Below are 14,607 nucleotides of genomic sequence, written 5' to 3' on the forward strand. Positions count from 1 at the left end.
TAACAATCAGCCTTCCTTAAAAGCCAGTGGACGCCACCACCTCGTCGCCCGATCAACTCGTCTGGTTACTTCCGTCAGTTGTATCTCGCATTTCCTTGATTCATCGTTTTGATTACTAGTTGCTGACATTTTTGCTCTTGCCCCAGGACTTGTCTTATGCGCGCCGATTGTCGGATTCCACGCCTGCCTCTCCCCGAGCCTCCGCTTCGCCTCCCTGCTAAGCCCTCCAAGCCTGACGTCACCCGCCTTCTGCCTCGACGCTCGTGTCATCATTTTGTTCACCAATAAAATATCCATCCTCACAACCGGCTGTCTGCTTTGGGATCCCCTCCTTGCTCACGCCTCCCTAACAGATTGATCGGGCCACCATGGATCCCGCGGACAACACAGCCGGCTCACCCACGTCACTCGCCGACCACCACCAAGCCATAGACTATCTCTTCAGTAAGGTAACGGACATAACTCATGCACTCCAATCCATCCAGGCGCAACTCACACCACTACCTCAGGCGCGCACGGCCCCGTCACCCCTACGTCACCCCACCGCCTCGCCAAGCCACACGCCTGTTGCTAACCCAGCGTCATCGGCTACAGGTCGAGAACCCCACGTTCCCGCACCGGCTCCATACGACGGTAACCTTGGCACGTGTCGGGCTTTCTTAGTCCAGTGCAGCCTTGTTTTTGAGCAACAGCCGTCCATGTATCAGGGGGACAGAGCAAAGATAGCTTACCTTATTGGTAGCATGAGAGGGACCGCGTTGGATTGGGCTTCCTCCATATGGGAGCAGGGTTCCCCGTTGTGCACGTCATACTCCCGCTTCACAGAGGAGATGCGCAAAATCTTCGACCATCCCGTTCGCGGCAGAGAGGCCGCTAAGCGAATTATGTCCGTGCGTCAAGGGTCTCGGAGCGTCGCAGAATTCTCAATCGAGTTCCGGACACTAGCCGCTGAAAGCCGTTTCAACGACGCGGCGCTCCAGGAGATTTTCACCGGCGCATTGAACGAATCTCTTAAAGACGAATTGGCTACGAGGGACGAGCCGGATTCATTGGACAGTCTGATTCGATTATCGATCCAAATCGATAATCGCCAGAGGGAGAGACGACGACAACGCAAGGAACAACCGGGCGCTCCGCGCACTCGCTTCGCGGCCCTTCCGTCCCCGCCTCCACTTCCTGTACAGGTCACAGACGCTGCGCCGGCGACCCCGCCCCCTGCTGACCAGCCCGAGCCCATGCAATTGGGTCGCACCAGGCTCTCCCAAGAGGAGCGCACACGCAGGTATGCTGCTCAATTGTGCATTTACTGCGGTCAGGGAGGGCACTTTATACGCAGCTGCCCGGTGCGTCCGGGAAACTGCTAGGCTCGCCAATAGAAGAGGGACTACTGGTGAGCCACGTTTCCCAAAATTCCTCACGTCGGCTCCAGCTCACCGCTACACTCACTTGGAGGGGTCACTCCCGCACAGTCACAGCCCTAGTAGACTGTGGGTCAGATGAAAATTTCATAGATCAGAGCCTGGTGAACCAGTTGGGGCTGGAGACACACCCACTTCCTGCCCCGTTAAAGACAACTGCGCTTGATGGACAGCCTCTTTTCAGCGTGAGCCGACAGACTGAAGCCTTCGACGTCCTTTTATCTGGCAACCACAGAGAGGTGAGCTCCTTTTTCGTTTTCCGTAGTCCTCGTACACCCTTGGTCCTTGGTTTGCCTTGGTTGAGAACTCATAACCCCACCATAGACTGGACACACCCCAAGTTAACGGCATGGAGTGAATATTGTCACACTCACTGTCTGAAATCTGCCCTAGTGCCTACCCGATCGGTCCGCGAACTGGAGCAGCCTGACCTCTCGGCGGTACCAGAATGCTACCACGACCTGGGGCAAGTTTTTAGTAAGGACCAGGCAATGTCACTCCCTCCTCACCGTCCATACGACTGTGCTATCACTCTGCTTCCTGGTGCGACTCTCCCGAAGGGACGGCTTTACAACATCTCGCTACCAGAGAGGGAGGCAATGAAAGCTTACATCACGGAGTCCCTGGCCTCAGGTATTATTCGTCCTTCTTCCTCCCCAGTCGGTGCGGGGTTCTTTTTTGTGAGTAAAAAAGATGGCGGCCGTAGACCCTGCATCGACTTCCGAGGCCTGAACAACATCACAATTAAAAACAAATACCCTCTTCCTCTTATGGATTCTGCCTTCACCCCCCTCCGCGGGGCTACCCTCTTTACGAAGTTAGACCTGCGTAGCGCCTACCACCTCGTCCGTATTAAGGAGGGTGACGAGTGGAAGACTGCTTTTAACACGCCCCTGGGCCATTTCGAGTATCTAGTGATGCCCTTTGGGCTCACTAACGCCCCTGCAGTCTTCCAAAACTTGGTTAACGACGTCCTAGGTGATATGATCAACAGGTTCGTGGTAGTCTATTTGGATGACATCCTAGTGTTCTCAAGCACGCGATCAGAACATGAGATCCATGTCCGTCAAGTCCTTCAGAGGCTCCTCGAGAACCGGCTGTATGTAAAAGCTGAGAAGTGTGAATTCCATGTTCCGGAGACTACTTTTCTTGGGTACATCGTAGGAAAGGGGGAGCTACGCATGGACCCGGCAAAGGTAACGGCGGTCCTGGACTGGCCTCGCCCCTCCAACAGGAAGCAACTGCAGCGCTTCCTCGGGTTTGCCAACTTTTACCGAAGGTTCATCCGCAATTACAGCCGGGTAGCTGCCCCCCTCACGGCTCTCACCTCCACTGCCAAATCCTTCCTCTGGTCAGACGCTGCGGACGCCGCTTTCAGTGACCTTAAGAGCCGGTTCACCTCCGCCCCGGTGCTGGTCCACCCCAGCTCATCTTTGCAGTTCATCGTGGAGGTTGATGCCTCAGAAACGGGTGTGGGCGCTGTGCTCTCCCAACGCCAGCCCGCCGATGGCAAGGTCCACCCGTGTGCTTTTTTTTCCCGCAGGCTCTCACCCGCAGAACGGAATTACAGCATCGGGGACAGAGAACTCCTGGCAGTCAAACTAGCTCTGGAGGAATGGCGCCACCTCCTGGAAGGCACCCCACAGCCCTTTGTCGTGCTCACTGACCACAAGAATCTAGAGTACCTCAAGTCAGCGCGGACATTAAATCCACGACAAGCCAGGTGGGCAATGTTTTTCTGTCGCTTTGACTTCACCCTGTCCTACATTCCAGGATCCAAAAACATCAAGCCCGACGCCCTTTCACGTCAATTCCAGACTATCGAACCTAAGGAAGAACCTGCCCCGATACTCCCACAAACCCGCTTCCTTGCCTCCGTGGAGTGGGATATCGAGCGTAAAATAAAAGACGCCCAGGGTGAGCACCCAGATCCTCGAGACGGTCCCCAATCTGACCTATTTGTACCCCAGGAGCTTCGTGCACAAGTATTAGAGTGGGCTCACTCATCCCGCCTCTTCTGCCACCCCGGCATCCGGAGGACTCTGAATGTCCTGCGCCAACGATTCTGGTGGCCAACCATGCAAGAGGACACACGATCCTATGTCCAGGCCTGCACCGTATGTGCTCGCAGCAAGACATCCACCAGGCCCAGCAGTGGACTCCTTCGCCCGCTACCCATCCCGAGCCGGCCCTGGTCCCACATAGCCCTGGACTTCGTCACTGGTCTACCCCCTTCCAAAGGAAACTCCGTGATCCTCACTGTAGTGGACAGATTCTCCAAGGCCGCCCATTTCATCCCTCTACGCAAGCTCCCATCAGCCACGGAAACCGCAACCCTGCTCACTGACCACGTTTTTCGTCTACACGGCATTCCGGCGGACATAGTCTCCGACAGAGGCCCTCAATTCACCTCGCAGGTCTGGAGGGCGTTCTGCGCAGCACTTGGGGTGGGTGTGAGTCTCTCCTCCGGTTACCACCCGCAGTCCAACGGCCAGTGTGAGCGTGCGAATCAACAGCTGGAGGCAGCCCTCCGTTGCATCACGCAAGCTCACCCCAACACCTGGAGCGATCACCTACCTTGGGTAGAATATGCCAACAACACTCTGCCGAATGCCTCGTCAGGCATGTCCCCGTTCCTTTGTTCGTTGGGGTACCAGCCCCCATTGTTCCCCACGCAGGAACGGGACATAGCAGTCCCCTCGGTCCAGGCTCACATCGAGCGTTGCTCCAGGGTCTGGGAGCAGGCGCGCTCGGCGCTCCTCCGTGCCTCTGAGAAGTCCCGTGCGCAGTCCGATCGTCACCGTGCGCCTGCGCCGGTTTACAACGTCGGCCAAAAGGTATGGCTCTCCTCCCGATCCCTGCCTTTGAAGACTGAATCGGCGAAGCTCGCCCCCCGGTTCGTCGGCCCATTTGAGGTCATCAAGGTGGTGAACCCCAACGCTGTGCGTCTTCGGCTCCCTGCTCATTACCGGGTGCACCCCACGTTCCATGTCTCCCAAGTCAAGCCGGTTTCCACAAGTCCTTTGGCCCCCCCTGTTCCGCCCCCTCCGCCGCCTCTGTCGGTCGACGGGCATCCGGCCTACAGGGTGGAGCGGCTTCTGGACGTTCGCCGCCGTGGCCGGGGGCTCCAGTACCTGGTCGACTGGGAGGGCTATGGCCCGGAGGAGCGGTCCTGGATCCCGGCCCGGTGGGTGTTGTCTCGTGCACTCATCCGGGATTTCCACCGTGCCCATCCCGGGGCTCTTCGTCGTGCGCCAGGTGGCGCCCGTAGGCGGGGGGGTCCTGTTAGGGCCTCCGCCCCTCCCTCCTGACACCTAACCCACCTGGGGCAGGTGCACATGTTTTTATCTGATTACAGGTTGAGACGGGTGGAGCGGCCACAGGTGAGGGCAACTAACAATCAGCCTTCCTTAAAAGCCAGTGGACGCCACCACCTCGTCGCCCGATCAACTCGTCTGGTTACTTCCGTCAGTTGTATCTCGCATTTCCTTGATTCATCGTTTTGATTACTAGTTGCTGACATTTTTGCTCTTGCCCCAGGACTTGTCTTATGCGCGCCGATTGTCGGATTCCACGCCTGCCTCTCCCCGAGCCTCCGCTTCGCCTCCCTGCTAAGCCCTCCAAGCCTGACGTCACCCGCCTTCTGCCTCGACGCTCGTGTCATCATTTTGTTCACCAATAAAATATCCATCCTCACAACCGGCTGTCTGCTTTGGGATCCCCTCCTTGCTCACGCCTCCCTAACACATTAGCAAGCCCCCGTGAAAAAGAAGTCAGTCTCCAGCTCACGTGTGTGAGCTAAGAGGAAATGTTGTCGTTGGTAATCCCTTTGACAGCGCCGCCACAAAGTGTCAGCTTTTTTGAGGTTGAAGTTCATTTATGTTGTTTATATGTTTTTGATGATGCCAGAACATGGAAAATGATGGCACAGGGGCATCGTCTTGCAGATAAGTTGCACTGTAGAAACATGGTTTCTTATTTGCACTTACAGTATAAAGAAAATACAGTGAGCCAGCGGGGTTTGATTTTTAACAAATATTAGAGTGCGGAAATTATTCATTGATCACATCTCTGGGTTTATTTATGTATAATTTTATGTGGCTGTTTAAATATGGTAAATAAACGGAATTTTATAAAATGTTTAGCATTTTGAACTATTTATTTGATCCCAGACATCTAAGCTAAAATTAAGTGTTCTACACATTAGCCATTCCCCATGTGACAGCTGAGTGTAATCCCCCTTTTACCAACGCTACTTATTTTACCTTCTCATGCTTCCAACCTTTACACTGCCATGGGCAAAACTAAAAAGCTGTCAAAACATTTCAGGCTGCAATGGCAAAAAAAAAAAAAAACATTAGTAAAAGGCTTACGGAGAACGGTGACAACAGTCAATTTGACGCCATTATATTAAAGTGAAATCCACAGAAAATGACTACCAACTGCCCTCGGTTTGAAGCTACAGAATCGAGCGTTTAGTCTTGCAGAATGAAGATTGTCATGAGCAGTGTTGTTAATAACGGCGTTACAATATAACGGCGTTACTAACGGCGTTATTTTTTTCAGTAATGAGTAATCTAATTAATTACTTTTCTCATCTTGGCAACGCCGTTACCGTTACTGAGGCGGGAAAGGCGTGCGTTACTATGCGTTACTAAGTTGGTTGAATAAAAAAAAAGTCTGAGAGAAACTGACTCACGGGGACGAGAGCTGAGCAGGAGTGGGGAAGACGCCGCTGCAACCGCGATGCTAGGTGGCTCCAATAATACCTGACTGCAGCCATAGCCGACAAACTACGCCCACATGACACGGTAGATATCATATTATAGAACTAGATGCAAATGACAGACACTGCTGCATTGCCAAAATGTTTTAAGGACTACATGCGTTTGTAAACAGCCGCCATCTTAAAGCAGTAGACCTCTCAGGAAGGCCCTGATGTAGAGATCCTTCCTAGCGAACCTAAGTAATTTTTTTTTATCTAAAATGCTCCTAAATCGGCAAAATCTTAACTTAAATCTATCTTTAAATGATGAAACAGTTTTAAAACTTTAACATGTTTAAAGTAGACAGAAGGGAACTAATGCAATAACGGGAGAAATTTTAACAACTTTAACGATTGATTCACAACTTTAAATGACTTCCACACATAGCAAAGGTTACTAGCTAGTTATCGCAATACCCCTGTGTCTAGTTAAGCGGAGGGTAAAGAGTTAGGGCCAATTGTCCCCCAAACCCTTTAAGCTTCACATTGTGTGACCTGTGTGTTTTTTTTTTTTTTTTTTTTTTTTTTTTTTGAGAAAAAAAAATATATATATATATCACTAGCTACTTTGCCGGCGGCACGGTGGCTGAGTGGTTAGCACGTCTGCCTCACAGTTCTGAGATCAAGGGTTCAATCCCGGGCTTCGGCCTTCCTGTGTGGAGTTTGCATGTTCTCCCCGTGCCTGCGTGGGTTTCCTCCGGGAACTCCGGTTTCCTCCCACATCCCAAAAACATGCATGGTAGGCTGATTGAACACTCTAAATTGTCCGTAGGTATGAGTGTGTGTGTGAATGGTTGTATGTCTCCTTGTGCCCTGCGATTGGCTGGCAACCAGTTCAGGGTGTCCCCTGCCTACTGCCCGTAGTTAGCTGGGATAGGCTCCAGCACCTCCGCAACCCTCGTGAGGAAAAGCGGCATGGAAAATGAATGAATGAATGGTTACTTTGCCAAGTAACTAATTACTCTTACATTCAGGTAACTGAGTTACTAACGCAATTACTTTTTGGGAGAAGTAATTTGTAACTGTAATTAATTACTTTTTTAAAGTAAAATTAACAACACTGGTCATGAGAAGGGTTAGGGCACCACCTCAAAATACACGGTAGTAATTTCAGTTGGTAACAGTGCACTGTAATGGACTGAAACCTTGCAGTGCCTGCAAGGTCATTGTGAACATTAAATGACACAGCAAAAGCTCAGAAAGAACTGTGGTGAGATGAAACCAAAGTTGAAGTATTTGGCACTAGATTCACCCTCTGCCTTAGGAGAATTACAACAACAACAAAATTTGAGTTTGACCAAAAGAACACCATCCTGACAGTCAAGCATCGAGGTGGAAACATTTTGTCTTGGGGCTGTTTTCCTCCAATGTGGCCAATGAACTGTGCAATGTAATGTGAAATCTTGGACGAAAACATTCCAAGAACACTGAAGGTGGATTGTTGATAGGACATTTAGCATGGCAAAGACCCAAAATATAGTGCTAGGGGATTAAAAGAGTGTCTCAAGTAGGACCATATTCACGTAATTGATTGATCTAAACAATCTCCAGACCTCAGCTTGATGGAAAACCCATTGACTGGGCTAAAACTTGGTGTTTCCAAGGAAGAGCCAAGAGAAATTATGGATTTAGGGAGTTTCTGGCCAAAATTGTTTGAGTTGTGTGCTTGACAACTACGGGTGGGAACGTCTTGGTGCCTCATGATACGATATGATTTGCGATACAAAGCTCACGATAACGATGATCTCACGACATGGCAATACAACGATTATCGATACATTGGTCAGGAAATCATTCTAGGTTATTCGACAAAACAATTAATAAGCAGAAAAACAAGCTATCTTTATCCTTCTGCTGCTTCTAGGAGATGTCCAATCCATTTGAACTGGTAGAGTGACAGCAAATAAACCCCTCCCACTTCTATGATCATCAGTGTCAGCCAATGCCAGGCAACGAAACTGTTGATTTTCAATCACTTCCATTTGATTTTAGGGCATTTCATGGGTCACTTTCTGTTGATTTTGGGTTACAGAAGTGACCTGGGAATGAATAGGCAGTGATGCAAACTCAACAGGAAGTGACCTGTACATAAAATAAACAGTAAAAGTCCCGAAAATCGGAAAGAGTGACTGTGAATGCTCTGGTTCCGAACACTATTATGGTGGAAAATTTTGGTAGCAACTTGTTGTTTCCTTATGTATTTTTTTTTTAAACATTGACACTTTTTTAAAACAATATCTCTATTATATTATATTATATGCATGAGCATATCGATAACCTTTTGCCATGCAAAGTATAACGATATATCAACGATTCGATATTTTGTCACACCCCTATTGCCAAAAAGTAAGTCAGTAAGAAAACTGAAAAATAGTTCAGCTACAGTGGTATGAAAAAGTAGCTGAACCTTTTGGAATTTCTCACATTTCTGCATAATAATCGCCATCAAATGTGTTTTGATCTTTGTCAAAATCACACGGATGAAAAACAGTGTCTGCTTTAACTAAAATCACCCAAACATTTATAGGTTTTCATATTTTAATGAGGATAGTATACAAACAATGACAGAAAGGGGGAAAATAAGTAAGTGTCTACACATGGAGAGAGTTTGTCACTGTTGCCTCTCTCCCAAGGAGTGGCCATCCATCAAAGATGTAGCCAAGAGTTCAGCGCAGAATACTCAGAGAGATAAAAAAAAAAGAACCCTAGAGTGTCTGCTAAAGGCTTACAGAAATCACTGGTACGGTCCAGTATCTCTGTGCACACATCAACTATATGTAAAACTATGGCCAAGAATGCTGTTCATGAGAGGACTCCACAGAGGAAGCCACTGCTGTCTAAAAAAAAAAAAAAAAACATTGTTGCTTGTTTAATGTTCGCAACATGGCACTTGGACACTCCACAGAAGTTGTGGCAAAAAAATTTGTGGACTGATGAAAGCAAAGTTCAATTGTTTGGGAGTAATACACAACTTAATGTGTGGAGGAAAATGGAACAGCTCACCAACATAAACACCTCATTCCCACCGTGAAGCATGGTGGATAGAGCATCATGATTTGGGGCTGTTTTGCTGCCTCATGGCCTGGAAAACTTGCAATCATTAATGGAAGAATGAATTCAAAAGTTTATCAGGATGTTTTGCTGGAAAACCTGAGGCCATCTGTCAGACAGTTGAAGCTAAAAAGACGATGGATGCTGCAACAAGGCAATGATTCAAAACACAGAAGTAAATCAACTTGAAAATGGTTTCATAAGAACAAAATACAAGTTCTGGAGTGGCACAGTCAAAGTCCAACTTGAACCCCACTGAGATGCTGTGGCTTGACCTAAAGACAGCGATTCATGTCAGACATCCCAGGAATCGGACTGAACTACAGCTGTTTTGTAGAGAAGAATGGGCCAAGATTAGATTATCAAGATTAGTCCTGATCAGCTACAGGAAGCGTCTGGTTGCATAATTTGCATACTATCCTCATTAAAATATGATAACCAATAATGTTTGGGTGGTTTTAGTTAAAGCAAGCACTTTTTTTTTCATCTGTGTGATTTTTACAAAAATAAGATCACATTTGATGGGGAGTTTATGCAGAAATGTGACAATTACAAAAGGTTCAGACACTTTTTCATACCACTGTATAGCCTACCTTCTCACTGCCAGCCAGATCAACCAAGTAGAGCTTCCCGGTGAGCTTCTGTTCCGTCTCCACGTTCTCCTGCTTAATGCTGATCAGGAAGATGCTGTGACTGCGTGAACTGTGCTCGTTCATGTCTGAGGTAGGACACGATTTTCTTCGTTATTTCATGTCTTAAGAGCCATACTGTATGTAACGGGACTATGCCAACTCACTGGTGATGGCAACATGGCGGTTGACTTTGCCTTCGTCTATCACATCCATTACCTCTTCAGGACTGGTGACAAAGCGTTCCGTGCAACCCTACATGTGGAAGTATTAGTAAGAAAACACATGGAAATATAACATGCAAAACTAAGATTGGAAAAAAAGTTTAAAGAGGACTTTTTGAATGCATAGAAATGGAAGTTAGTCACCTTTTGCCTTGGCAGAAGACAAAAGTGAAAGCAGTAAAAGTTTTTTTTTTTTTTTTTTTTTTTTAAAGGTAATTAAGACTTTTGGGGTTGAAAATAACAAGATTGCACTCAATTTTTAAGTCAGTAGTCTGATCTCAACCTAATAGAACATGCTTTGCTACCTACTAAAGTCGTTATAGAAATCCGCAATGAACATTTATTTAGGACAAAAGAAGGAAATCTGCGATTGCTTGATATTAAACTAATATAAAATGTTTATTTTTCGACAAGTATTACTGAAGACGTAAATTAAGGCAACAAGACCCCTCAAATGAACAGAAACTAAAGATTTTTTTTTAAGTGAAAGTAGTAGAATAAAAACCCTAACCCATCTCAGCTAAAAAGAAGAGGTGGCGAGAAGCAAAAACCCAAGCATTTCTGAAGACATTTGAATGCACATCAGCAAATACTGGTCTCCTTGGCAAGTCATTAGCCTGATTTTATTTCATATATTAACTACAACAAAAAAGGCAGTAAGACTCTCCAATGAACAGCAACTGAAGCTGTTTTGAAGTGAAAAAAGTGGAGTTAAGGTCATGTCACCCAAAGCGATAATGGAAGAAACACAGGAAGGCAGTAAGACAAAAACTAAAGATGCTTTGAAGACAAATTAATTGGCCCTTTTCAATTGCCAGACCTCAGACCAATAGAGCATGATTTTCATTCAATTAAATTACAATTGAATGCAACAATTTTAGACTTTTGGAAGGTGAAACAACAGAAATGCTCTCCAAAGCCAATAAAATATTTTTTTATACACTTCAGACACAAGTGTAGGCAGCAAAATGAATTTTTTACATGTGCATGATAAAGAGAGTGTAATCTCAGCCACATTTGAGTGACTAGAGGATGACTCACCTTCACATAAGGGACTCTGTATTTGTCTTCGTGCACTGACAGATTGGTTTTGGTCACTGCAGAGAAGTGGGGTGAGAAAGTGCAAGGTCATTGTGTTGGATTGTCCAAGCATTAACACAGAGCAGCTACAATATTAAGTACCTGTGTGAGTTTGTACTGAAATACTATTGTGTTATTATTATATTATAAATGTTTCTTATGCCCACAATTTTGCAACGTTGCATTATAGTGAATCTGAGTCGGAGTGTAATTTTGTTAGTAGGCGTGTGGCTCTCCTTATGAATGTATTTTGCGGGGGGCAAATCACAAGAGGTTAAGCGGAGTCACTGTGCTCATTTCCACACAATCCTGGCTCACACTCCTCACTCGTAATTACATTTTGCAGCACAATGGCGCGGCTTACCACAGTCTGTGTTTGTGTGATGATTTGTAAATCCATCATTTGGGTGCTACTTCTGTTTATATGCCTGTTTTAATGCTTCTTATCTTCCCTGCCGCATACAGATTGGACTTTCTGTCACCAATCATAGCCTGTTCGGGCCCCCATCAGCTGTAAATAAAGTGCACAGCTGCCTTGAAGTTGTAGTCATCCATCTAATTTTTTACAGTGCTAGATCTGATTACATTCTTGGCAAAGGCGTAGGTTTTGTCTCAACATTGGTAGGGACAATATAACAGTTTAACCTGCATGTACACATTTTGCTGGGGATTGGGCATTAATAAAATCAAACAGATTGGGTGAACGGGGGGCAGGGCTACATTTCTCACGAATATGAACCTAATTAATTGTTATGCTAAATCGGGGGTGCTCATTACGTCGATCACAATCGACCAGTCGACCGCAATGCTAGTGTGGGTAGCTCGCGGCGTCCCAAAAAAAAAAAAAAAAAAAAATATATATATATATAGTTAATTATGATTATGTTGTGTATATGTTGTGTTACATATTAGGTTATGCAGCACCCTTCTCTCTGTAAGCAGCTTCTTGCTAACGTTTTTCTGGTTCTATAGTTTCCAGCAGATTTCACTACATTTCTCAGTTTAATTAATGTTAACAGTAGAAAACACAAACAGTAGGACACTTCTCTCGAAGCAGCTTCCTACTTGAGTTTTGCAGGTTCGCAAGTTCACTCAGTTGAATGTTGTGCTAACTCTGATGCAAATTGGACTTTCAATAGCAAAATTAGTGGTGTGTTTCCCACCTTCACAACATTGGTGTCTTTTTAAATTACTTACAGTGGCTGCTGCTGGCGGGAAAAAAAACTTTTAATATCCCTCCTCTTCGAAGAAGGCGGAGGAGGCGGCATGTTTTCAACATGTATTTCTTTCAGGGCTGTGTGAGTGTGAACGTGCGTGTGTCTGTTGGGCGTGGGTCAAGTCATCAACCAATCAAACATGCGTTTGAGTGGGGGGAAAATGGACTGGCACATTCAGCAAGTGAAAAGGGGTAAATGTAAGCTTGAACATAATGAAAATAATTCACTTAATGATGGTAGGGTCAATTCTATCCTTACAACATATGGGAAGACAATCTAAATTACCTGTATGCTTGAACTCATTATATAATGCATATAAGGTTGCTTAAAGGTTGGTGGGGACAATTGGAGCATCCTGAAAAGTTGGTAGTGTTATGTCCCTACCATCCCTATGCAAACCTATGCCCTTGGTTTTTGGGTAAGCTAGAGACTACACCAGTACTGATTACAGACAATCAGAGCATGGATGCAGGGGAAAGAGGGGGCAGTGCTCCCTCGAATGTCTTGCCCCCTCAAATCAACATTCAAGTCGAAAAAGCACATTTTTAATATGCTTACAAAATTATCGTATCGTATCAGTTCTCTCTCATCCTGCTTTCCCACGGCTGTGTGTGTATTCACAGGATGTATCTGCGCGCACGCACAGTAAAGTGCGCACAGTCCCCAGTAAACATCATGTCACTGTTAGAATGTAAGTGAGCCTAGCTATCGCCAGACAATTTGTTGTCAGGTTTCCGTGCGGACACGCAGCGTAGTTCTGCACTGCTTTGTTTCGTTAAATCACAGCGGTTTTGCTTGTGTCGCAACCCAATGTGAGTAGCGACAGGATGTGAGTCTATTAAATTGTGCTTACATGTGTAATGAAAACGTTTTCGAATATTATAAAATATTGAGTGCACCCCCTACATTTCCGCAGGTATTTAATGATATCTTTTCATGGGGCCACACTGATGATAGGTCTTACACAAGTAAAAGTAGTCAGTGTACAGCTTATATAGCAGCGTAAATGTATTGTTCCCTCAAAATAACTCCTCAAAATAAAGCCATTATTATTAGTACTAGTATTATTATCAAGTATCAATAAACATTGTTTAAAAAAAAAAAACCCCGAATCACATCATGTATCCAAACTGTCGTAAAACAGTATATACATGTTTAGCTTGTGCATGTACCACGCATGCGCCACTCACATCCTGTCGGCACTCCCATTGGGTTGCGACACCCTGTACCTCCACCAACAAGTGCTGCCCCAAAGCAGCCTGTTCAGCTACCCAGTGGCTTAAATGGCAATGCACCATCTCAGCCAACAATGGGTAGCTACCCAAAGTGTGCATTTAGTACAAAATTAAGATCCTTCAATCTTGCCTGGTACCGCAAACGACCATGGCTAGAGTATTCTGTTGTACGAAATACCAGCTTCTGTTTCACCTGTCGAAAATATGGGGTGGGGGTGCTGGAGCATAATGTATACAAGTGATGCCTCCTACACATTTCTGACTGCCTCCTCATACATGCCTGCCTACAATCAGCCCTGTTTGAAACTTTTGAGGGCAAATGACATCCAATCCATTTTGACTGTCAGTCTGCTATCCCTCCCAGTCAAAATGGATTGGACATCTATCGCCATCAGTGGCATACATTGAGTTAACACAGCAGAAACATGGATTATTCTTCGCAGAGGATAAAGAATACATGGCTGTGAGTGTTGAGTTCTTATCATCGATTAGGAAGTGCAATTTCTGGAATAATCTCGTGGGAATTACTTTCATGGTGGTCGATAAACTCCTGTGGATTTTGGGTCACTTCCTGCTGATTTTGGAGCATAAATGGGTCACTTTCTGTTGATTTTGGGACACTTCTTATTGGGTTTAGGGTAATTGCGTGTCACTTCCTACTGATTTTGGGGGCATTTCCAGGAAATCAACAAAATCAACAGGAAGTGTCCTGTTGATTTCGTGTCACGTCCTGTTGAATATGGATCTCTTCCTGTTGGTTTTGGGGAAACTCTGGGTCACTTTCTGTTGATTTTGGGGCAATTCTGTTCACTTCTTGTTGATTTTGGAACATTACGTGTCCATTTTGGGCAACCACAGCCACTTCCTGTCAATTTTGGGTAACTTGCTAATGGTTTGAGTGCAATTCCTGGTCACTTCCTGTTGACTTTGGAGCAATTCTGGGACACCTGTTGATTTCAGTTCACTATTTGTTCATTTTGAGGCAATC

At 46.0% G+C, this 14,607-nt stretch overlaps 1 protein-coding gene across 1 annotated transcript in view; it reads right to left on the minus strand.

The window, feature by feature from the left end:
• kif5ab (kinesin family member 5A, b) overlaps positions 1–14,607 on the minus strand; it is a 174,424-nt gene that overhangs the window by 93,141 nt on the left and 66,676 nt on the right. The window contains exons 6-8 of the mRNA XM_057845192.1: positions 11,129–11,184; positions 10,031–10,118; positions 9,828–9,952 (exon numbers count right to left, since the gene is read on the minus strand). Coding sequence (XP_057701175.1) covers positions 9,828–9,952; positions 10,031–10,118; positions 11,129–11,184 — 269 coding nt within the window. The remainder of the gene's footprint in view (positions 1–9,827; positions 9,953–10,030; positions 10,119–11,128; positions 11,185–14,607) is intronic.

The sequence above is a fragment of the Corythoichthys intestinalis genome, chromosome 9 (assembly GCF_030265065.1).
Source record: "Corythoichthys intestinalis isolate RoL2023-P3 chromosome 9, ASM3026506v1, whole genome shotgun sequence".
Classification (NCBI taxonomy): domain Eukaryota; kingdom Metazoa; phylum Chordata; class Actinopteri; order Syngnathiformes; family Syngnathidae; genus Corythoichthys; species Corythoichthys intestinalis.